The sequence below is a fragment of the Myiozetetes cayanensis genome, unplaced genomic scaffold, assembly GCF_022539395.1.
Source record: "Myiozetetes cayanensis isolate MyiCay16 unplaced genomic scaffold, myiCay2020 scf3, whole genome shotgun sequence".
In the NCBI taxonomy this organism is placed as follows: Eukaryota; Metazoa; Chordata; class Aves; order Passeriformes; family Tyrannidae; genus Myiozetetes; species Myiozetetes cayanensis.
In genome coordinates this window covers 49,450,711-49,474,824 of record NW_026087521.1, presented here as the reverse complement: position 1 = coordinate 49,474,824, position 24,114 = coordinate 49,450,711, and the positions used below count along the sequence as shown (strand labels likewise).

The 24,114-nt window shown below is 41.7% G+C and overlaps 1 protein-coding gene across 1 annotated transcript in view; it reads right to left on the bottom strand.

Annotated features, from left to right (window-relative positions):
• Positions 1-3,280: 3,280 nt before the first annotated feature.
• TCF20 (transcription factor 20) overlaps positions 3,281-24,114 on the bottom strand; it is a 128,993-nt gene continuing 108,159 nt past the window's right edge. Inside the window, 4 exon segments of the mRNA XM_050325275.1 lie at positions 3,281-5,379; positions 9,112-9,239; positions 12,212-12,261; positions 18,816-18,909. Coding sequence (XP_050181232.1) covers positions 9,156-9,239; positions 12,212-12,261; positions 18,816-18,909 — 228 coding nt within the window. The 3' untranslated portion in view covers positions 3,281-5,379; positions 9,112-9,155.

Below are 24,114 nucleotides of genomic sequence, written 5' to 3'. Positions count from 1 at the left end.
TTCCCTGACCATTTCTCTGCCATTCTTTGCTGCTCCCCACTGAAAGATGTGGCACTGAAAATAGGCAATTTCAGTAAAACTCAGGAAACCATTGCTATGATTATATCTCAAAGCCAGCGAGCACTGACCTCCAATCCCACTGCAAACCTGAAGTTTGGCTGTTAGCAGGTGTAGCTACAGCCCCAAAGCCCCTAATGCAATGCAGGTGGTATTTGCAGATGACCTGGCTGTGCTCATGTTCAGGAGCACGTGCAGGTTTTACTACACAGAGGAGAACACACCAGCCTGAATCCTCATCCCCAGCTGGAGCAGAACATTTCCTTCACAGGAGAGCTGCTGTGAGCTAGAAGGCTGTTTTTCTTGTTCAAATTATTTGCATGGGAGGTAAGTCTCTCTAGGGCTGCTAAGAAATACCAGCATTTCTAAAGCTGGCCAGATAAGGTCAAAACCTTGAAACCATAGCGTTAAAACTGAGTGAAGCAATAAATTACAAAAACCCTCTAGAGGATGAGGAGGAAAGGGAAGCAATCCTGGCTCTCGGTATAGCCCTGTGAGAGAAACCAGCAAACAAGCAATGCTTCCCTCCTAATTCAGGCTCCCTTCTGTAGAAGCACCAACTGGGATATGGGTCCCACTTAAGAAATTAAATCCCACAAAAAGATTCTGTAAGCAGCACCCTCTTCACTCACCCGCTGGATGACAGAGCTGACCTTCTGGATCCCACTAAAAGTACAGAGCAAAATATTAAACACTTGCATGCAGAGACAATGACAGCAACTGTTTCAATGACCTTTGCACTCAAAGTAAGACCTAATTCTCTCCTTAAAGCTTTACATAATTATTTTTAGCTGAACAGCACGGGTCAGTTTGGGAACTTATGGTGCAGGTACCATACGGAGCGATGTGCATTAGCCAAGCTCTCTTCAGTGTGCAGCAGTGTCAGAGAGAATACCTGGAGTGTTACTGGTCTCCCATAATTTTCTACTAATTACTTTTGCCCTCTACCTTTATTGACTAAATTCTCTGACTCACAATATGCTGCAGGAGCTCTACCTTAAAAAACCCCAAAACAAAAAACCAAGACTAAACGTGTTTGTTAGAATCTCATTCTGTTTCACAACAGGGATTTCTAACCCAAAAATAAGATTGAAACTACACTTTCAGCATCTCATAAGAAAGTCAGCAGAGCCACATCTGTTTTCTAGATCTGTAACTGAACCTGGATTACCTGTCCTCTCTCTGTTCTTTTCCACATAGCTTTTAACCACTTAAAAAAAAAAATCCAGAGCACTGATGATTTATTCATTTTCAACTATCCAGATAACCTGTTCCACTTCCAAAGGTCTGATATTTCCACTCATTTTTCTACATTTTTACATAGAGGACTGCTTTTCCCAATCATTTTGGTAAGTCAAGGACCTAATCAGACAAACCCATACTGTATCCCTCTACCAAGTATTTCTACCATATCCAGGACACCCACTGCGCTCAAGACAGCACAGGTAGTTTCCTGATGTAATGACATGATTAATAGGCATGATAATTTAGAAAGTTTGTATCCAACTCAGCCCCAAAATGTTCCCCCTGTAAATGGTAAATGTACCAGCTCAAGGTATTATTTCCTCACATACATTCTTATGTACATTACAGTTCATACTGCACATTAACCAGTCCAAGTACCAGAGCTGTCATTTAACTGCCCACATCTTAACAAACTACCTTATTTTAAACGCATGTCCTACTGAAAATGTGTTTCTTTACCTTGGCATTAGCTGGACTCCATGAACCATCTGTACAACATTCTTCAGCAGATGCTCTGCCCTAAACCCCTGAAAAGTTTTTGTTTCAACACCATTTCACATCATCACTTTGCCTTGTTCTAAGCATTTCAGGAGGTTCAAGAATATCACAACCCCAGGTAAAATCCCCTTTGCACCTACGTGGTACCTTCTGCAGTGGCAGCTGAGACTGGTTTCTCCTGTGCTGCACAATCTCCAGGAGTCTATGCCTTGGATTTCCAAGTGTGGATTTCAACATGTAATAAAAATCCATGACAAATGTATCAATCAACAGCTCCTGGTATCGAGATATGCTTGCTGTACATAGTCCATGGTCTCTGTCAGCTCCTGCAGGAGGAGTCCCTTTATCCTCGTCACATCAACAAACATCCTTTGCACGTTGAATCTATTGCATATCCTTTTTGGGAAAATGTGATCTTTTCCTTTGACCCTGTTCAGCACTGGTGACTTGCTCTGGTTACTCACTGGAGCTTCCTTTTCAAATGGCAACCACGCACTTTGGAAACGCTGCTAAATCCCCACATACAATTGCCACCGCACTGGTGTAAGTCTCCTTCCCTTCAAGAGATCCCGATGGGAGTCACACAGCATGGAGAAACACTTTGAAAATGAGCCTCCTTATCCAAACTCTCATTAGGTCACTCCTCATCCAAACAGGTAATTCCCAAGTGGCTGGCAGGCCGCTCGTTTTCGTTTATACGCAGTCTGTGCTTCCATGTTCTGCTGGGGGTCATTTCTGCTCCACAAATTCTAAATTAGCAAAGACTTCCAACCCTTTTCTTTCCTTCAAGTTTTAGGGTATCCCAGAGATCAAGATGTTAATTGCTTTTGCAGGATGCGGTAGATGAAGGTTCTGTACAACAGCTGCTTTCAGAATCCACTCAGCACTTTATTATTTTCTCAGCCAAAAGAAATTTTTATTTCCAACTGGATTTTACGACTGTTCTGGATCATTTCCAGGTTCTCCAAAGAAGCCATTACACATTGCTTAAATTCCTCCTGGCCTGGTTTTAGAATTGTGGTAGCTCTGGTTTCTGTAAAGACTTGGCCACCAAAGGTGACCAACGTGCACAACCCCCTCCCTACTAGAGAGCACCCCCACCTCTGACCACAGCTGAGCTGAAGGGTTTTAAACACTCCCCACTGAGAAATACTTCCCACAGAGTCAACTGTGGTACCACTGATACGCTCGACACAACTCCCACTACTCTCCAACCATGGTGCACGAGCAAATACTGAATCTCCACAATTGCCACAGGCTCCCACATGGAAAACCTCCAAGGCTCCCTCCCAGCTACCCCAAAACCTTCTGCCTCTGCTGTGTGACATCACCCTGAAGAGCCAAAAGTGTCAAATTCAGCAGTTGCAGCACATGCTGGGCCGCTGTCACGGTGCTGCAGAGTTGACTCTTCACCGACATATATCAATGCAGTAACTTTTTTTTTTTTTTAAGAATAGGTAGAATAGAACAGACACTATGAAAAAAAAAACAATTTTTATTCAGTTGAAAAGAAGTCATTTACTCAATCACATTAACTATGCTAAAAATGATTTTTTTTCTGACTACACCAGCAGTTAAATATTTTCAGCACCAATTCAGGACACATTAGTGACATTTATCACAACAGGTCTATTTCTCAATGTAAAGGACATACTAACTTCAGTAGCTGCTACTGGGAAAGGAGTAAGCAGAGGACTGCCTTTCTTTCCAAATACTTATGAGTGAAAGTAGCAACTTCTAGAAATAAATAACTGCCAAATTATCTCCCAAATCTTTAAATCGATCTTTTAAAAATAGAGTTAAAATAGATATCTTAATATGAGCTATCATAGATTTTATTTGTATGTGCTGAATACTCCAAAATGCGAGTAGCTGAGCAAGCATCCAGTACATAACTTTTAAAATAGTTCTTCCCTCCCCACAATATCAACCCCATTTTTTATCCATGTCATGCTGGTTAGATCCCTATCTCTAGTGACTTCCCAGTAAACACCACGCTGTTGGATATCGCTAGGATATGCTACCGTTCTATGAGTGAAAGAAGTCAGTGACCTGGTGAAATACCACCAACTCACACGAACAGAAAATTCATCCAGTCATTGGCTCGTTATCTCTGAACATCAAACAAATCCTAAGCTTTAGTTTTTCAAAGCCTTTGTGGTCTTCTTCTCGCTGGGCCAGTTCAGAAGGTCATCACTGAAGGCAGAACCAATGAAGGCAAAGAAACCAAAAAGCAGCAGATAGTACTGTCTCTCTCTGTCCTTTTAAACAAATCAAGTTCGCACAAAACAAAAGGAGACAAGGTTAAAATGAAGTTTATTAGTTTTTTTGGCTTTTTTAAGCTTTTTTTATATAAAACTGTTTGTGAAACAGCTATTTTTATTCCCATGGCAGAGTGACCCCTGAAAGATGCACTAACCCCTTTCTTAAGGCCTTAACAAGAAAAAATTATGATTTTTTTTTGTTTTGTTCCTTAAACCCAAATGTTTTAAAATTACATAATTTACAAAAAAAACCCCACCCCAAATAACCATACTGTGTAGGCTGTTACACTGACATTCCCTCTTCCTTCCTTAGGAAAAGCAAATACATAAAATAAAAAGAAGGGCCAAGTGGATTTTCCCCAATCAGTTTGAAGATACATTGACTCCACCAACATTCAGACTTCCTTTTGTTCCCCAGTCTGGCAAGTAAACCATGACTTCCTCTCACCTGCCTTCCAAACTGAAGGCAGCTTCTTGGAATGATTTGGGGGGTGCATGTTGTTGCCACAAAGGAGAGATACTCCCTTGCCTCGCGTGGGACAGCTGTTCCCACACAAACGAGGTGTACGGGGTCAAACAGGCAGCAGCCTCTTACTTCATGGGTCTCATGACCCAAGAGTCCTCAGATGTTTTTCAAGCTTACGCTGTTAGCAGTGTTTCTCAAAACACTGCCCCTCACACACAAGTACTGACACCCCATCACCTGCAACCATCCAAGCCTTCCTCCCACGCCCTGCAATCAATTCATCAGTATTTCACTTGCCTTTTAAAATGGAATTTCATTGGATGTTGTGAGAAAGAAAGCAAGAGGAACAGAGACAAGTCCTGTATGGAGTGCTCCCAATTCTGCTATTCTTTCCCACAAAACGTTAGGCTCAATGAGCCTTGCTTTAGTTTTGGGTTTAATATTTACTTTAGCTATAGGTTTCTTTTTTAATTTATGTGGGGTTTTGTTAATTTTAATCAAAAGCATCAAAAGGGATATAGCGCACCTTTCATTTAAAACAAAGTCTTTCAAGACTAAAAAATAGATCTTTATATATATATATATTTATCCCTCCCTCTTTAATTCCCCCCACCTGTTTCCTTTTTCCCCCTCCCCTTCCCACTGTCACTATGGAGATTGTGTCCATGGAAACAGCTGGTTCAGACTCCTTGGTCAGATTCTGTGATGTCATCAGTCTTGAGTGTGATGTAAGAATTTATGAAGGAAGTGCTGGCATTGGCAGGCACGTCGAGAGGGGGCATGGCTGCACAGTGGGAGAGATTCCATTCAGTCACGAATGTCCACCGCTTTTTATCTCAACAGCCTAACCTGAAAAACAAAGTGAAAATAATATTGGAATGGTTCCTTCCCTCTGCCGGCCAGCAGGCCCCCCAGGCTTTGGAAAAACCCACTCAGCACCTACCACAGCAGTAACACCAAGAGCTCTTTAGTTTTGTGGACTGAAAACGGATGGAAGCACAATGCTGAGGAGTTCAAAAAAGCAAATCCATAGATAAAAAGCATTAGTTTAACAACCAGTAAAAAATTAAACAGGCCCAGTTATGGAGCAGGTCCAGGATGACAGGATGATCCGTGCCACGACTCTGACAGAGCCGCTACCACCAGCAGCCAGACAGGAGCTCGCTCACCTCGTGCTCGCTCCTCACGCTGACGGTGAGAACGGGAAACAGCGGGGCCAAGTGTTCCAATGTGATGACAGCTTCTGGGATGCCATGCTGCCCCTCAGGGGCTGGACCCAAGTGTTTTCTTATACAGGTCACCCCGCTACCACCCAACAGTGCTTTCTGGTGAAGGTGCAGCAAATAGTGAAACCAGTATCAAAATTACAAGAGTCCAGTCGCAGGAACCAAATCTGGGAAATGGCTACATTTCACCAGCTAAAGGTAAAGCTGTGGTTTGACTAACTGGAGGGCAGGTAATATTTCTTTATGTTGCTTCTTTGTTTTCTAATTATCATGTTATGGTGGTGGCAGCAGTTCACGGAAGGACTAAGCTTGTGATGTGTTTCAGCACAAATGTGGAAATGTCCAAGTGTTTGGAACATGTTCTCCCTGTCCACAAATCCTCTGAGGCGAGAAAATGAACTTCAGGAGTTTGCTAGGTTGGTGGAAGCTCAGTTCAAACATAAACCACAATTTCATTTCTCTAAGCTATGGTTCTCATTCTTAATGTGCACAGAGAGAAAGCAAAACTTGAAATAATATATTTCTTTTCTCCCTTCTCCCAACAATTTATTTATTTAGTAAGGTTACTTACTTTGATATGACTTAGATAAATCCCTTCCTACCAGCTAGTGAGCTCAGGAAAAGGAAAAAAACTTGCAACATAAGTGATGCATATGGAAAGCAGTTAACTGAATTAGAGGTGTGCCTGGGAACAGTAACACCCATGTTCATTCATAGCTGGCAATTAAGCTCCAGGAACCCTAAGTAAGTGTGATACAGAAGTCAGTGCTGCTCTCATCATCAGCACATCAATTAGATTACATCCCAGCGAGCCTAACTCTTGGCTGCAAATATCCCCCACCCAGGGGTGCCAGGCTGAGAGCGAAGAGAGAGTCAGGTGAGTACGTACAAAAACCAGACGGGTAAAGCCGTGGAGCTACAGCTGAAGAGGAAAGGGGGGAGGTTCCTAGAGAGTTCAGGCAGCTGACCTTTGTGGTGTTCATTACTGTGCAACTGCGAGCCCTTGCTGAAGGAGTGTCAAGGCCGTGTTGCTGTCTCTGGCTCCTGTACAACTGCAGCATGCCCATGCCTGGAACTGGTCCAGAGCATTAGGCACTGGCTCAGGGAAGAAACAGGCTCAACACAGAGAGAGAGTCCTTCCTCGTTCCTGGACAAGATCCAGAGCACCAGACTGGCTCTCACAGTCACTCTCCAGATCTGGACTTGATCCAAATGTTCTAGAGGCAACTGGCTCAGGGAGAGAGAAGCAACAGAGACAGAATACACTGACTTGCCTGGATGTTATCCAACATGCAGGATTTTTCTTAACTTGCTGCGCTCGGGAGTGAACCAGGACTCAAATCTCACTGAGAGACCATTCTATCTTACACTAAGGCCAGAAGAAGGGCAGTTCTTTAATTATCACAATAATACAACAGAAATATTTTTAAATATAATTAGATCTTTTAGATTTGCTTGGGTTTTATATTTTGTAATGCAAGGTCAGGTTGGAGAACTTAATTTTTAAGACATTCTCAACATCAAAAGGGGGTGGCATAATAGGACCTTCAGATAAGAACTACTTGAGGCAAAAGTGGATTTGGAAAGAAATGATTCTTTAGAGAGATGTCTAGAACACACAGTGAACACAGTGCAGAGATTCCACAGCCTGCAAGGTCTAAAGCCAATACATTCCTATGATATATAAAAAAAGAGTTAGCACTGGAAAATAATGCAGGAAACAAAGCTGTGTAAAGGTCTCTGGGACACAGTTCACCAGTGCCTTAAAGGAACAGCCTGAAAATCATCACTGATAAGACTTCCCCAGTGTTAAACAGTTGTAACAGGCACCTTGTCTGTGAGACCACCATCCTGTTTTAACATTATGAATTACCTTGCCTATTACACTTTAAGGAAAAGAGAAAAGCTTAAAGAAATCCCAGTGACCTTTACCATGGAAGGAAAAAGCTACTCAAACACTGAATACTGTTAAACACTGTCTGCATGGTAACTGTTAAAACAACACTCCAAAGCCAAGAAAGAATGCTGTTAAAAATGAAAAATCACAGAACACAGCAGAGCTAAACCAAGTCAGCAGTCAGTGTACAAAGTGTTTATATGAAACACTATCTGTCTTCTGCTACTGCACTAAAACCCCAGAATTTTCCAATTAATCTCTTTCACAGAAAACACCATTAAAAGTATTTCACAATCACATAACTCGAAAAATAGGAATGATTTTAAGGTAGGGGAGGTGCCTGGGAGGCAAGAGAACGGCAGTGAGGGAAGGGGATTATCATCATCAGCTCCAAGAATTGACATGAAAGAGCAGCTTCACCTGCATGATTGCATGAAAAGGACAGAGAAGCAACTATCTTGAGTAAGAAATGCAACCGAGCAGTGAAATGAAGGCAAGAGACCTTCTTGGGCTGCAGTTTCATGGAAAGGGTGCAACAAATATTAATTTGAAACCAAATACTTATTTCATTTTAATCCACCATGTTGCCACTTGAACAACAGTGCACTTGCCATTGAACACAAAAAAAGAAATCCCAACCTCATCCTGTTCCTTGGGTGCTACTCCCTCCTTGTGCCAGTGTATTTTCCCAGCCACACAGTGAACCAGATGGGGACAATGACCCAGCTCGGATGCTAACGTGACAAAAAGCAGTTTCAGACTAACTGAACTCCCCCACCAAGTTCACACATGGCTGTATGAACGCTGGGACTGGACAAAGGAGGAGGCAGGAAGGAAGCGCAGTGGGGCACTTGGGGAGCATTACAAAGTTGCAAAATTGTGAGCACTTGTGGATGTAGTTCCACCTTCTCTGGCCTAGGTCTGTTCATAAAATCAAGGAAAACGCTGGGCTAAGAGAAACACAATGGGCTCCTGCTAAGATTAATTTACTTATCCATCTATCTACATTTCCAGAAAACAGGGGAATCCTAGATTACAATAATCCTGAACTCACCAATGTTTTAATTATTCCTTACATACAGAATCTAAGATACTTCAAGGAATTTATTCATTTATAGGGAAGCTTATTATTAACTACTGCAACTTGCAAAAACACCCTTTCAGATCCTTAGGGACATGATAGAAAAGGAGATCTCTGTCACTGATTTAGCTGAGAGAGTAATCAGGCATTTGTAACAGCTAACAAGCTTTGCCTTTCGCCGCTTAACAGAAGGAACTGATGCAGAAATACAAAAAAGTGAAGTCACTAACCTGAACAGAATGGTAGCAGGAGGAAAAAAATCATTATAAATTTTCTGAATGTACACAACAGCACCTTGATTTCTCACAGAAATGGGGAAGGCACTGGAAGGAGCCACAGAAGGCAGCAGTGGAAACTGGAAACTCTCCCCAACTCACCTGTGCTTGCTTTTATATCCATTCCCAGGAGTACACTTCCCCCCTCACCCCCGCTCCGACTGCTCTGTGCTGAGGCTGCCTTTCACCATCTTGTTCTGCAAGGAGGGAAGAGAGCAAGGAAGGAGGGGCTGACGAACCAGCAAGCCAAACAGAGGAGGAAAAAGAAAATGAGGGAGAAACGGAAGACAGGGGTAGGGAAAGTGAACATACAGAAAGTGAGAGAGAGAAAGAGAAGTCAGTATTGAAACCAGACATAGATTTTTCAGACAGAGTTTTCCCTGAGACAAAAGCAGGCAATTCCGCAAAAGTAAAGAGTTTGAGATATGAAAGCCTGGTTAATTTTAAGAAACACAGAATTTAACACAAAAAGATAGAACAAGCTGAGAAGCATCACTTTAAAATTGCTCCAGAGATGGCTTAAGACAATCTAAGACTGCAGACCCACGGAAAGGTGAGGTCATTCCATCCCCTTTATAGCCTACTCAGTGTCTCAGCATCCTCCTCTGGTCTGTTGCAACCACATTTGCTTCGAGACAGACACAGAGCCAGTTGGATCTGCGAGAGGAAGCTAACCCTTCAAAAGATGATTAGTTTTCAGGCAGCGTTTGCCCTGTGATAAAAGCTGATATTTTGCATAAGTAGCACATTCAGGACATGGATGGTTGAAGCATCAATGCTGACAGAAGGAAATGAGAAAGCTCACTGGGGAGCACAGGGAAAGGCAGGACCAGCCCCTCTGGACTTAGCTTGCTTATGCCTGAAGTGTCAAGCGCAGTTAATGAGGCAAGAAGCACCTCTGCTCTCCAGGAGCTGCTTATTATGATGAAGTGTATTTACCGATGTGAGGCATGGACTGCAAAAGGGCAAGAGGCACAGTACTGGGGACTTACTCAGCGCTAGTGGATTTATAAAGTTAGCTCTTCCACCCATTAACTACAGAAGAGTGAGGTATTAGACAGATACTAATTAGCTAATAATGCTAAACTGGTGTTACCTAAAAAAACCATGGCTTTCAATGGTCCTAAAGTCTTTCTTCCTCTCAATTGCTCAGGTTCTTATAATGCAAAAAAACGGATGCCATTTGTTCCCTAGTCATTCTAGAGCAATGGTTTTCAACCTTCCTGTTCCTGCCTTCTCACTGTCTGGAGCTCCCCTTTCCAGCCACTACAATGGAAGGAGGAGAGTGATCTTATATTCAGCACTGCAGAAGAATTTGGAACAAACCAGTAATGATTAGTGAAACACGTGGTGAGGGCAGTCACAGCCAGCAAAGACAACTCTACTTGAATTCAAACAAACAATTTGTGTCTTTACTAAGCAAAAGCCAACAAACTTCAGTGACAAAGAAAGGCTGCTGGTATTGAATTTCTGTTTTCGATGCAACAAAGAAAATGATCTGCAGTGGGATAGTTTTGAATAGAATTCAAAATTTTATTGCCTTATATTACCTTTATGAACTTAACTGGTAGTTTTCCCTCTCTCACCCCCCAAGATTATTTTAGAAATCCATATGCTTTCTCAAGAACTTCTCTTGGAGGCTGGATTCTTTGTCTGAAACTGAAACAGTTGTTCCCTTTCACCGAAAGGAGCACCATCACTGCAGGTGCTCACATACAGCAGCAGTGACTCGAGCCATCCATGTAACACTGTGTTTCCCTGTAATACTTCAGGCAATGGGCAGCAAAAATAAAAAAGCCCTCAAAACCATAACCTTCTGCCATGGCTTAAACCCCAGTTGACAACTAAATACCAGGAAGAAAATAACCATTCCAGCCAAAACCAGGACACCCTCCAATTATCTTTAGCCAAATATCCAAAGTTGGGCAGAGGGTGGCACTCAAGTAGTTGCATTCCACAGTAAGGGGAACTAATCCTTCCCATTTTTGTTTGGCAAGAGCTGCAGGTTCTTGTACCATTTAATGCATCACTTTAAGCTTGCTGTACGTTGTCAACAATTATTCCACCGTTGTGCAGAATAATTTATTTTCTTTTATATGATGAAAAGTAGGCCAATTCTGGGTAACAGCCTGAATGTGCATTGAATCTTCCACCACATTTTAAATACGTGTGTATAAATACATCATTTTGTGGTAGAACACCCAGAAAGGAACAGAAGACTAATTCTTGCATGTTTACAAAAGACAGATTAAGGATAATCTGTGAAGACAAAAGACCACCAGATGTCAGTCTAGTTCTAGGCAGAAAAGAGATCTGCAGATGAGAACTAAATAGAGACTAACCCCTGCTAGAAAGCAACATAATTCTTCCCTATTATTGTTTATTTTCCAGCACAAGTCATCCCCACTCTTGCACAATTCCTGTAGTATCCAACTGGTCACAAGAACTGGATACTTCTGAGCATTTAAAACTGGAAGACTGGTATCCACAGCCTCCCAGAGATGCATCCTCCCTTACAGGCTGGGAGGGGCATTCCCAGCACTGTATCCCATTACTTACAAGACAGTATGTACTGTCTACCCTGTCTCCTCTTTCCATGCAGACAGCTCTTCGCACCACAGTGCAGGCTCCAGGCACATTTAGTTAAGGATACCCACACCCTGGGCAAAAGAGTTTCCTGAAGAGCCAAAGATCTACAGAACAACCCAACAGATTTATTGAAGGCTGAGTGGTAGGATTCAGTCTAATGGCTACCACTAAACTAGAAAATGGTGTTTCCCACAACCAGGAGGACTTTTCCGTAAGCCATTTTTCTTCCTCCTTGCATCCTCAGTAAATTCAAGGAGAAAAACCACAGACAGTTCAATGTAGCACTCAAACAGAAACAGCGAGGCAATGTACTGATTCTATCACAGAATTCAGGAAATGAAGCTGGGCTTGCTAGAGTCATCAAGGATCTAAAGAACAACTGAACAGATGGAACAAAAATTTTATCTTCTTAAACTCTGTGTTCTTCTTGAGTTGATGTCTGCCCCCAGCAAACATATACCACAAGCACACATCACAGAAGAATTACACTAGAATTACACGTTAGAAGCATATCTGACTGCAGATGTTATCCAGGTATAAAATTACTAATCCAAATTTAAAAATCAGAAGAGGGCAGCAAAAAACCAAGTCTAATCCAGGAGAGGATTCTTACCTTGTGCTTGGGGCACCTCACTGAGAAATTCTCTTCGTTTAGTAAACAATCTAAAGGAGGAGAAGACAGCAATTTATTACTTTTTAAACGAAAACCAACTTGAATAATACATCACGTGTTAATCTTGCCTCACAGGTATAAATTTTTCATTCTAAGATCTCTTATAGGAATATGATGTTATTAGAAGGTTCATCCCTTCCACCCCTTAAGTTTTAGCAAACAAAATTACTCAACACCCCAAGTGACAATCTTGCCCAGATTATCAAGCATCCCTGTTTTTCCCAATGCTCCATATGCAGTAAGAATCACAACAGCAAATCTACAAATCCTGTGTCCCAATCCCATTCAGCTTTACCGGACTTCCTTGCTTCAGCACAAGGAAGGTAGACACATTCATCCAACTTGAACAGACGATCCTTGTTTTTCATAGCAAAATTACTGCCTTTCATCCTTACCCCAAGGCCCTGCCAACATCAGGGGGAGAAGGGGTGTGTGTGTCTAGGTATGGGTGTATACAGTTCACCTGCAATCCCAAATCCTAGTGATCAGTTTACACTGTGACACTGTGTCTGGTAGTCAGGTCACTCACGCTGCTCTTGGATCTGCTTCTATGACTCGTATACGTGAAGCTTCTGTGATCTAAGAAATAGTCTAATTAATGATCTAAACCTATTGCGAAAAGTGGGGTACCTATGTAGAACTGCTTATTTAGGAACAAATTAAGCAACACTGCTATTTGAAGAGCATTTCTTTAGCAGCACTGCCAGTCTAAGAGTTGCTTCTCCTCTCATCCTGCCCTCCGAAGACTACGTCTCTGAGGGATGAGAGTCAGCTCCCACAATTTCAGCCGAGGGAAAAAGCAGCACTTCCCTCAGAGCGTTCAGCTGCCTCCCCTGGGCACCCTGAACTGCAGGGTCACCTCTCAACCTGCCCAAACGTCTGACATTGTTCTGTTCCAGCCGCGTCTCCCACGGGAGGCAGGCTGACCCGGCACTACCACCACACCAGTAGGGCTGAGCACCATCACCCCCTCAGCGCGACCAACACCGACCGGGAGAATTCAGCAAGGTGCTCGTGACCTCCTGTCTGCTCCACCCCACCCCAACAGCTCGCTAGTGAAGAAGCACAATGGTAAATAAAATGTGCTAATTTAAAACGCTCTTAAGTATGTAGCATAACCAGTGCTACCTGCTGTTTCAATCTGCTGGAAGAGTTTAGCAGACAGCAGGAGACTGGAACTAAAGCTTGAGGGAAAAGCTTTCTAGATACCCAGGCTTTGGCAGAGCATCCCTCTGCTATGAAATGCCCGTGTTTCAACACGGACGCCTCCAGCCCGAATCAAAGGGAAACAGCATGCAATGGGCTGTTACTTGGGAGATTTTAGGGAAGGGGAGTAAAACCCTTAATCCTGCCACAGATGATTTCAAATGCAGCATTAGCAAATCACAGGAAATAAATAAAATGTTTTCTCATTATAAGGGCAGGAATCGTACATTTAGTTTACAGCATGAATTATCACTGCATAATACAGCAATCATCAAAAATATACAGAGCAATCATAAAAACATACACAGTATGTTAGAACAGGATGGAGTTTTCTTCTTTCTTGGAAACCCAACATCGGTAATGAATGCAGTTCTCTAGCTAGTACATCAGAAAGGAAGATTGTACAAGGATCAGAAAGAACTGCCAGAAACCTTGTACCTCATGCCTGATCTGTGTATGGAGCTCAATTTCTTACTAAGATCAGCATTTTTGTTGCAAATACTAATAGCAGATCCAATTAATAGCAATTTTTTTTGTTTCTATTAAAGGACAACTGTGAAAAATTTCATCAGTACACTGTAGAAAATCATCTGAATACCAATAAGGCAGAAATTGTTCATCACTACAAAGCTGGCCTGGATTCTGGTTAACAGTTCCAAGTATTTTATATCACAGATTACAATTCATCATGAAGTCAGCAGACACATAGCAATGATCAGCTCATTGTGGCAGAAAGGGAAAAGAACTGAGACTTGTCCTTGTTTGCACAGATTTTTCTCCATAAAGTAGTCAGGGGAAACCTAAAACATTTTTAATAGAAGCAATTATTCTTCTGTAAGCTTCATACTTTGTCTCACCCTCTGTGTTCTGCCTGTTACTCATCTTTAATGTTACCTGTGAAGACACAGGATTTCTATTCTCTGAAAATTCATTTTATTTTCCTCTTTCTAATTTATAGTCAAAAATCTTTTGTAAGTGGAACTGCCTACGATACATGTTGTGGGGACAAGTGTGCTGCAACCATCAGGATCTGACTCCAGGTGGGGAGAAACAAGCAGAGGGAGAGGATATAAAATTTCAGAAAACAAAGATCCTGTTTCCATGGAGACATCCCTAGGACTAAGTTATCTTGAGACATCAGAGGCTCTTCATAAATTTGGACAGACAAAAGCCAAATACAGACAACGTTAACCACAGTCATCTCCATACAAAAATTACTTAAGTGGTACTACTGATCTTGATTTTTATGCAAATGGATAAGAAATATTCAGCTCTCTTGCACCCTATACTGCCAGAGATTATTTTCTATGAAAGGAGATTAAAAGAAAGGCTGAATTAGGCTATATAAAAACATCCATATGTACAAACTGGCAATTCATGAAGCCATGTGCCTTGCATGGCCGTCAGTTAGCAACAGCGGTGCAAAGCCTGGCTCCTCACCAGGGTGGGACTGGAAAACGACCATCGGCAAAGAATCCAGAGCCCAGGTCACACCACAGGGCCAGCCTTCAGTGCTGCAAGAAACCGGAGTCCTTCTGACACATTCCATCCTCCAGCCCTTTCCCAAAAACCTGCTGCCTTTCAAATGAGGCACAGTAACTGACAGGGGACTGACTTCTAAGCCACACAGATGCAAGGGCAGAAACACGCTTCAGCTCACGCTGCAACTTCCTCAGACTGCCACGAGAAAACTTCATCTCAGCCAGGGCATGGTCACTTCCAGGGATGCTACAGGAACTCAAACACCAAGTGTATATGACTCAACATACCCTAAAAACCACTCCAGCAAGTGTTTTCTGCCTTTTTTTTTTTTTTTAAAGATACAAAACCAGTCATACATATTCCAAAAGCCTGAAAGCCCTTGTAAGTGTCAACACAAACTTCTGAGGATTCAGAACAGATCTGTGACAAATCCTAAATAAAGTAAGGTGGCACCATCCTTCAAAGCAGGATGGTTGACTTCAAATGAAACTACCACTGAGCTCAAGGAACTTGAGAAATACCCGTATCTGATTCACTACAGGAAAGACAGTAGCACTGCATAACCAATAAAAAGGGTTTATAGTCAGAGAGCAGGCTGAGGAAAGAAAATAATGCTGATTTGTTTCTCAAGGAAGCCTACATTTTCTGCTTGGTCATAAATGAAAATCAAGTCTTACTCCATATAGCTTTTACACAGATTTATTGGAAGAGTGTCTATAGATTAAGATGGCTTGATTACACCCACAGATAAAACCAACTGCAAACAAGGTCTTTTACTGTCACACCATCAGGCTGAAATTTTGAATGCTGAGAATCTACTTCAAGCTGGGACTCTTTTATTTGTTTTGGTTGAAAACTTCAGTTAAAGCAGCCCAATGATTTCCTTAAAACTCTTTCTTGGAAAAAAGTTATACTGCCCATGCTAAACATCCCAGGAATTTTTCTCTGAAAAGCTCTACCACATCCTGATTTTCAGTAGGACCAGAATTTTAGCTAAAGCATGCCCTTGCCAACTACCACAAAAATCAGCAAATATAAACTCCTTGAAAGGAGAAAGAGGGATTTTCATGTGCACATCTTTAGGAGAGGCTTCTTAGATTTTAGCTAGGTCCTTCAAAAATTCCACCAAGTATACTTCTGTTTGGAGGTGAGCAGGTCTTCCCTGTAAGTGAGCCTCTACCCTCAGACTTTGGCACCAGACCCAAAAGCAGTGAAGCTGTCAGGGGAAAAACCATTTCAAAACTGCACAATGGGGAGCACTAGTCGAGAAGGCAGAAGTGAAAACATTACTGAGAAAGGCAATCAAACTGCAGAAAGAATGAAGGCTAGTAGGGTAAGGAGACCCATGTTACTAGAAGTAAGGAGCGAGGAATTATGGATGAGAGCCAGCAGGAGGCTAAGACCGAATCAGGACTGATTCAGCCAGAAGAATGGAGACTAAGAACTATTGGGATAAGGCATAGAAAGATGAAATAGAGAAGATAAAGGACAATATACAAGAACAAAACAGGCATAGCAGGGTTTGGTGTAACAAGGAGCTAAGTTAGGAGAACCAAACAGGAGTACGAAAGCTCAGAGAGGAAAAACAGCTAGGAGCAAGAAAGGAGGAGAGGAGGTGATGTAAGAGCAGAGAGTAAGAAGCCAAGCTAGAAGACCAGACAAAGGAAAAGTCAGAATGGAGTAGGAGGAATTGGGTCTTACAAAGACATTGGAATAAGAAATTTCTGAAGAGGAGCCTGAGATCAACTAGATAAAAGGCCTGTGGCTTGTATGAAGAACCAGAGTGGAGAACATATCAGACATACAGACTGAAGAAACAAAAAGGAGAACGTATTAAAAAAAAAACAAACCAAAAACAAAGAAGTCTTTGTTCTCACTAAATCATACTCTTCCTGGGGTGAAACCAGGGACTCACCAGTTTTACCAGCTCCTCAGCTATTTTTCAAATATGTTTGTGAAACTCACATTCCATGTATCCCATCTCCATGCAGCTCTTGCAATTTATTACTGCTGTATTACTCAAAGGAGGGAAATTAGCTTGCAATTGTGCTCTCTGACAGATGGCCACATGACAACGTGATGTCTCATAACAAAATGGAAAGAAAATGAAGTAAGCATAGCCTTGGAACTTGAACACAAAAAGCTACTCTAAAAAATCCTCAAAGGTTGCAAAGTCAAGACAAAAGTGAAAAAAATCCAAATTTAATCTAGCCCACTTCTACATGTTATGTAGTAGACAAATTATATTACATCTAATATGGACTAAATAGTATGATTATATACTAGGTTTTGTACACAACACTGCCTCTTCCATGCCAACACAGAACTGTTCTTGGAAATCAGTCATGATTGTACAGTGTGTTTGTCATCTGGAGGATCCTACCACACTTCCTTAAGTGGAGCAGACTTAATGAGGAAGGTATAGCTGAAGAAAAAGACAGTATCTTAATTTTGATACCCATATTTAGAATGCAGAAAATGCTACACGCTGTACCTAGTAAAACAAGAATTCAAATTAAGCACCCCAAACTACTGGGAAGGTTCACTATAATTTATTTTGGCTTTTTCATGGTATTGGAAAGGGTAGCTCACAAGCCAGAAACAAATACATACTAAACACAATTTATGAATGCAAATCTGACTGACGATCGTGTGTCTGCAACACACGGTACATGCAAAAGTTTGTTAGTGTTCATGAAACTCTTAGGCACAAGAGAGACAGAGAAAATTTCCCAGTTCTACTTTCAGAACTGAGAAGGAATCATATGCAGGAAGCATGATACAGCATCAGCAAGGACAACCATGCTTATGAATGAGTTCCCTTCATCCTACAGGGTGAGGCAGGGCCTTATGGAAACAGTGATTACTATCTTAGAACCCAAAATTACACTTACATGGACACCCTTATTGCTGGCATTCTTTTGAGTGTGTGGTTTTTGCAACCTGAATTATTGTTCCTTTACATCTTATTTCATGTAAAGTCAAGGATTCTCCATCTATACTGTGGTACTAGTAGTATTCCACCATAATACTAATTTCATAAAGCATTTCTGTTACTATAAAATGCAGATCTCCAAAAGGATGGGATTTCATGGTGAGAGATGCAACACAGTCATCCAGAAATGAGCATACCTACTTCAAATATGCTTAACATTTGAAAACAGCATAAAATGGGTGGTAAGCAAGTGGGCTGCTCTGGAATTGGAATAACAAACAGGAAGCTTGCAATTAGTTGCCAGTCAAGAGCTGTAATCTTGAACGTTACCTGCTTGTTATCAGAGTAAGTTTTGTATGACAGGAGAAGTGAGTTAGAGGGGACTGGAATTCTGGGGTGTTATTTATTCTGAGCTGGGATTTTCTTTTACCCAAGAATAAAGTTTATCTCCATGAAAAACTCCCAACCACCAATTCACAAGCCCAGGCTCATAGCTGCAGATAATGGTCTGGATGCTATTAGCTTGTCTAATGATGAAAATTGGACCTACTCAAGAGACTGGCTAAACTGCTTCTTAGGAAGGAGAACTTTCTGGTAACATGCACCTTTTAACAAAGGGTTTCTATTTTTTGCAAGAAAACAGCGATCAGTTCTCACACGGCAGTCAAATTTCAGTCACTGCACTCCCCCAAACCAGGCCTTTTCTGCACTTTCAGCGAGATTCTTTTTCGTTACAAGTTCCTTCTTGTCCCAGTGCATTCCCGTACGCTGTTTATCTGATGCTGTTTCTCACCATTTATATTACTTTATCTTCACAGTAGGGTGAAAAACAGAAGAGGGAATAAATTTGTAAAGTACCTCGGATTATTCAGCGTGATTTGAGCAAACATGAAATACAGTTAACGTGTCATTTGTTCCTACCTGCATCGATGGCACAAGGGTAATGGTATCGGAAGGAGCAGCCTTTGTTGTAGCAGCCTAAGGTGGCTCCTGGTTCCTGGCAATGGGAACATTTCTGAAAGGGAAACCAAGAAATGGCAATGAAGATTGCAGTCATCTTTCTGAATTACCTGTATTTTCCTGGGAATAAACCACATTCCAGCAAAAGTTTTTTAACTAATCACAATGTTAGACTCTATCTTTCCACACCATACAAATAAAGGCCTTTCCAAATAGGTAACAATATAACCTCTTTCAAACTACAAACTTTTCAGTTGTGCTAACCATGTAGGAGATACCAAACGCTCAGCCATTCAGAAAGAACTTGAAACACTTCTCAAAGCTGTTCTACTGGCCCATGTTTCAGTACCTGACAATGACATCAGTGTTAAAATTGGAGGAAAAAGAGCTTTTTTGGATCTACAGCAGCTTTAAAATGAGAACTGGCATGACAAATAATGATTTATAAGACACCATTAGTGTAAAAGTAATTCGGTTACATCATTTTCATTATCAGTAGCAGTTGAAGAAGATCAAGGCCAAGTTGAACATTCTTTCACAGGTGATCAGAAAAGGTTTATCTGGAGCAGGAGAAGATGCCATGATGGGAAAACACTTCATCATCACAGAAATGGCACATCTCCAAAGGAAGCACTTGAAGTGCTACAAGGATGCTCATACAATTATTGTCAAAGTAGCTCAGACTCATCTGATGACCACATTCAATTTTCATTAGTTAAATCCCATTAGCTCAACTAGTCAATGATGTATTTAACCATAATATCAGACAGATGGAAATGCAGCAGAATGAAAGCCTCTCACCCATTTACTTCATCCTGAATGACTTAAGGAATGACCTATGGAAGTAAGCCTAGAGTGCATCTCATCCAGACAGCAATTTTATTTCTTGAATGTACAGAGTAACTGATTTTTGTTAACTAATCTAAGATTCTGATGAAAACTGTTTTCTGACAGGTTGACATTTTTCCTTTCTAAAAAGATACAGCCACATCTGGCAGAATTCACCAAATGCTAAGAGCCTGTTACTATTTAAAAATTAAAATGCAAATAAATTACTGGCAGAAAAAGAAAAGACAATCTACAATAACTTTTGAATCATATTTAAGAAACACGGGAATTTTGTTCACTCTGATGAACACGGGCAACATCGCAAGGCCTCATATAACTGGTACAGTTCACCTTGAGCTCAGGCTGTGAGAAGCTGCCTTCGGTCACTGACTGCACACAGTGAGCTGATGACACGATCCACCAACACTTTTCCTACTGGAAAAGCTGGTGTCAAACTACACGTGCTCTATTAGGGCTATCAGCAAGCTACACCTGTAGGGCACACCAAACAGATGTGCTCGACCCAGCAGTGCACCTGGCACTGCACAAAGCATGGGTTTCTCACCGTACGGGAAGGCTCGTTTGCCAAGGTGGCCACATTCATGTCCCTGATCAGCATACATCTTGCAGTGGGGATCTGGAGAATAGATGTGGCCAAAGCTAACAGCCACAGCACGGTTCCTCACTCTGCATAGCAAACAGGGGGTTGATTACAGTATTTCCAAAACCACTGAGAATATCTGACAGTTATGGCTCTTCCTAGTATTCTGTGCTACGCAGAGATGACTATAGTTTGTATTTAAATGACTGAATGAAGATGAAAGCAAAACTAGCTCCAGCCATAAACCAGGTGGCCCTCTTCAAATCAAAGCAGATGCAACTAACAGAAAAGCTTGTGAGACGTCAGTTCTCGTGACATCTACAACTGCAGTCTTGAATAACGCCTTCTCTTTTTGGGTATGCCAAAGCATCCTGAGCCTGATCTTCAGCACTCCCCACTAAACTGTGTCTATCTTTTAAGCACTGAATGCGTCTCATGACAAACTACTGCAGTATTTATGATGTAAGCAAAGTGTCCCAAAGGCCTAGAAAGAGACATGCAAGCAGCTTATTTTTGCCTGTCAGAACACGAATGTTAGTTTCCAAAGATTAAAAAAAAAAAAGTCTAAACCAATACTGAAATGCACACAAAGATATATGGACTGCCGGCCAAACTGCAACGTAATTCACTCTCCCATGGGAGTAAAACCAAGTTTCATCTATAGAGGATGTTTTTTCCTGGCTACGAAGTCAACTCTAGAAGGGTATTATGTACTGGCAATAGTCCCAGATCCACCTATGCCAAGTACTCATGAAGTGCAGCTTGAGGAGTTCAGAACCAGAGCTCTTTACCTGTACGCTTTATTCTCGCTTTTAGATGTGGCTGAATGAGATAAATCATCCTAACAGGACAGAACCCAAACTGACTATTCTTTTTGACTGCAGATATGAATTTCTAGCTTTGTTCCTCAGAGGCATTCTGTCCTCCCCACTTTATCTCATCTTTTAAGTACCATCACACTGTTGCAACAGAAGGTCATTCTTCCCCAGAACACTGTGTCCTGTACAGAGCAGTCAACAAGAGTATAGGAACTACAGCAGCAGAGATTAAACTGCAGCTGTATAAAATATTTCTTAACACTAAAAAGGCATGTCTTAAGAGTGCGTCGTGTGATATAACTGAAAATAAGACCCCTAGCAAAATTTTTTTTACTTTTCCAAGAGTCATTTTATTCTTTGAACTGATTCTTTGCTGTGTCTAGCACAGTTCGTGTTGTTATTCTGCAACTTGCAGCAAAAACACAACAGGCTTTTTGCCGAATTTTCAACAGAGAATGCGTACAGAATGCTTTCAAATTGGTTGTAGTTAGGAGTGATTAGACAGTGAAAGTGGGTAGGTAAGATGCCAGAGCACAAGCATCAAGCCTTCATTTCCCCTTTTTTCAGTCTGGCAGACCAATTGAGATTTTTACCAAGGTTACCTGCAGCTACACGCCCACAACAGCAATTCCCCAGAGGACTACTATGCCACTGGCGGCTCAAGGCAGAGATCATCTGCTGCTGCTGGCTCCCCTGCTGCTGAACAAGTCTCCATTCTGGCAGATGCTTCTGCTTTTCACAAGCCACTGACAGTCTAATGGCCCCATTTCTTCTACCTCCCGGGACCCTCGACCATCTGCTGCTTTCCGGGGAAGCTGAGGGAACCACATACACAATAACTACTCTTTTCTTTTGAGTTGTTCCTTCTTGACACACCACAGAGCGACTGCACAAAGCAGACACACTACAAAGCTGTATGGTTCTAAAACATCTTATGAGTCTATCACCTAATCTTTGAAAGACGCCATCATCATGTAATGCCACACGGTTTCCAAATACACCCAAGTGTTTCCATAAAGACAGGATAAAGTGCTTAAAAAATTCTGGATGGTCTCAATCTTCTTTTACAAGACATTGCTGCTGTGCTTTAAAAGGTAAAAGGATGCACGGTTCCTACTGGTACTTTCTGTGGCTTTGGTTAGAACCCTTATCTTACGAATTTATGTACACTACAACTAGTAAACATTCTAAAACCAAAATAAAACCACAGAACTTCATACAGGAAATGTGTGAACTGGGCATAATGACCACTAATCATTCTCTTTGGTCCATGAGCATATTTTCACCCAAACTCCACCATCCAACAGCCATTCGCCAGCAGATGGTAGCAGCCTGCTTGTCACTTGTAAAGGAATTATAGCATTCTTAGCCAGGGAAACAGCACTCAAGCTCTCAAGGGAAGAGAAATTCCTTTTGCTCAGTAAGCAGCCTGCTTAACCTCCCCTGCTTGAAAGAGCTGAAGGCTGGTACTTGGAGTGTGCTCCCAACGGGAGGTGCCAATGGATAGTAATCATTGCCAGGCATCTAATCAACTCCTGGCTTAAATTAAAAAAGAAAAAAAAAAAAAGGAAGGAAATAAGAGACCACACAGTGAAGATTGATTCAGAGGTCCTATCTCCACAATTCATCTCTGGCCACAAGGCACATATATCTCACTTAGAATAGGCTGGAGAGACTGAAAAGTGCCATTTAGAAAAGACACTCCATCCCTTGAACTAAATTATCAATAGTATTAGAGCCAGATACATTGTCTCTACCTCTCCACGCTATTAGCAGCCCATTTCTTCCTTGCTACAGCTCATCATTCTCTGTCTACCAAAATGAAGTAACACCCAAAGTGGAAGTGTGAAGAGTTGGGGGACAGCTACCACAGCAGCAGCAGAGTGGCTCTAACTCATTTAAAATGCTCCACCATCTACCAGCTGTATTTCTTTTGCTTTAAGGTTGGCTTTTCCCCTCTTGCAAATTGTATTCTTCCACTACTAAAAAGAGTAGACTCAGAATCCTGATATCACACTGCTGTACGTAAATAAACAGGAGTATGTTTTTTGAGTACATTTTTTTGCTTCCCTCGGATTTGTACCCAACTTCACATAGGTGTTAAAACAAACATGCCCTAAGCTACCTTCCTATCTTCTTCCTCCCAGCCAAGTACAAGTCTTAGGCTTGTGCCCCAAAATTGCCCCAAGCTGCTCAAGTAAAACACTCACCTCCTTGTTTTGGCTCTGCACTGACAGAGATAATACTGGAGTACTGGTATCCTACTGGTGGGAGGATGGCAGCCGCCAGACAAGCCCTTCCAACATTTTCTGGGCAGCCACAGGAACAGCTGCTTAGAAGCAGAAATTAATTGCTTCTGCCTAACACTAATGTAAGGTGTCTTCAGACAACTCCTCCACTATCTTTCTTGCTGAACAATTAGCAAGCCAGTTTAAGCAAGGATATTCACGACAAATGCAACTGTATCATATTTTCTGCTGTCTATAATCCGAAGAGCCTTTTTTTGCTAATGGGTTTCTTCTTTTACTTTGCTCACCTGCGCCCTGCACTCAGACCTCACTCTCACCTCCTCTCTTCCAATGACCAGTTTTTCCTTTGCTCTTTGTTTCCTTTTTCCTTTCCTTTGTTTTCCTTTTCCTTTGCTTTGTTTTCTAGGCATCTCCTTTTTTTTTCCCCTTCTTGCATACCAGTGTCAACAGTGCGTAAGTGGAATAAAATGAAAGCAACAACTGAAGGTTACTAACAAAGAAAGGCAAGCAAAAAGTAAAATATATGCGGCATTAATTAATGCAGGTACAAGTCTTTGCTTTACATGTTATATGCCTTTTTCATACTCTCTCCTTCGTCTCTTTAAATGGTAAGCTTTTAGGAAAATAATTGCTTCTGTATAATTGCACTGCACAAATGCAGATGTAAGATAATGAGGATTTCAGAGTCAGCTGCAATATTAGGAAGGAGGGCCTTCTGACTATTTCTGATTAAACAGTTGGCAGGCTCGGCAGAGGCTCGGATT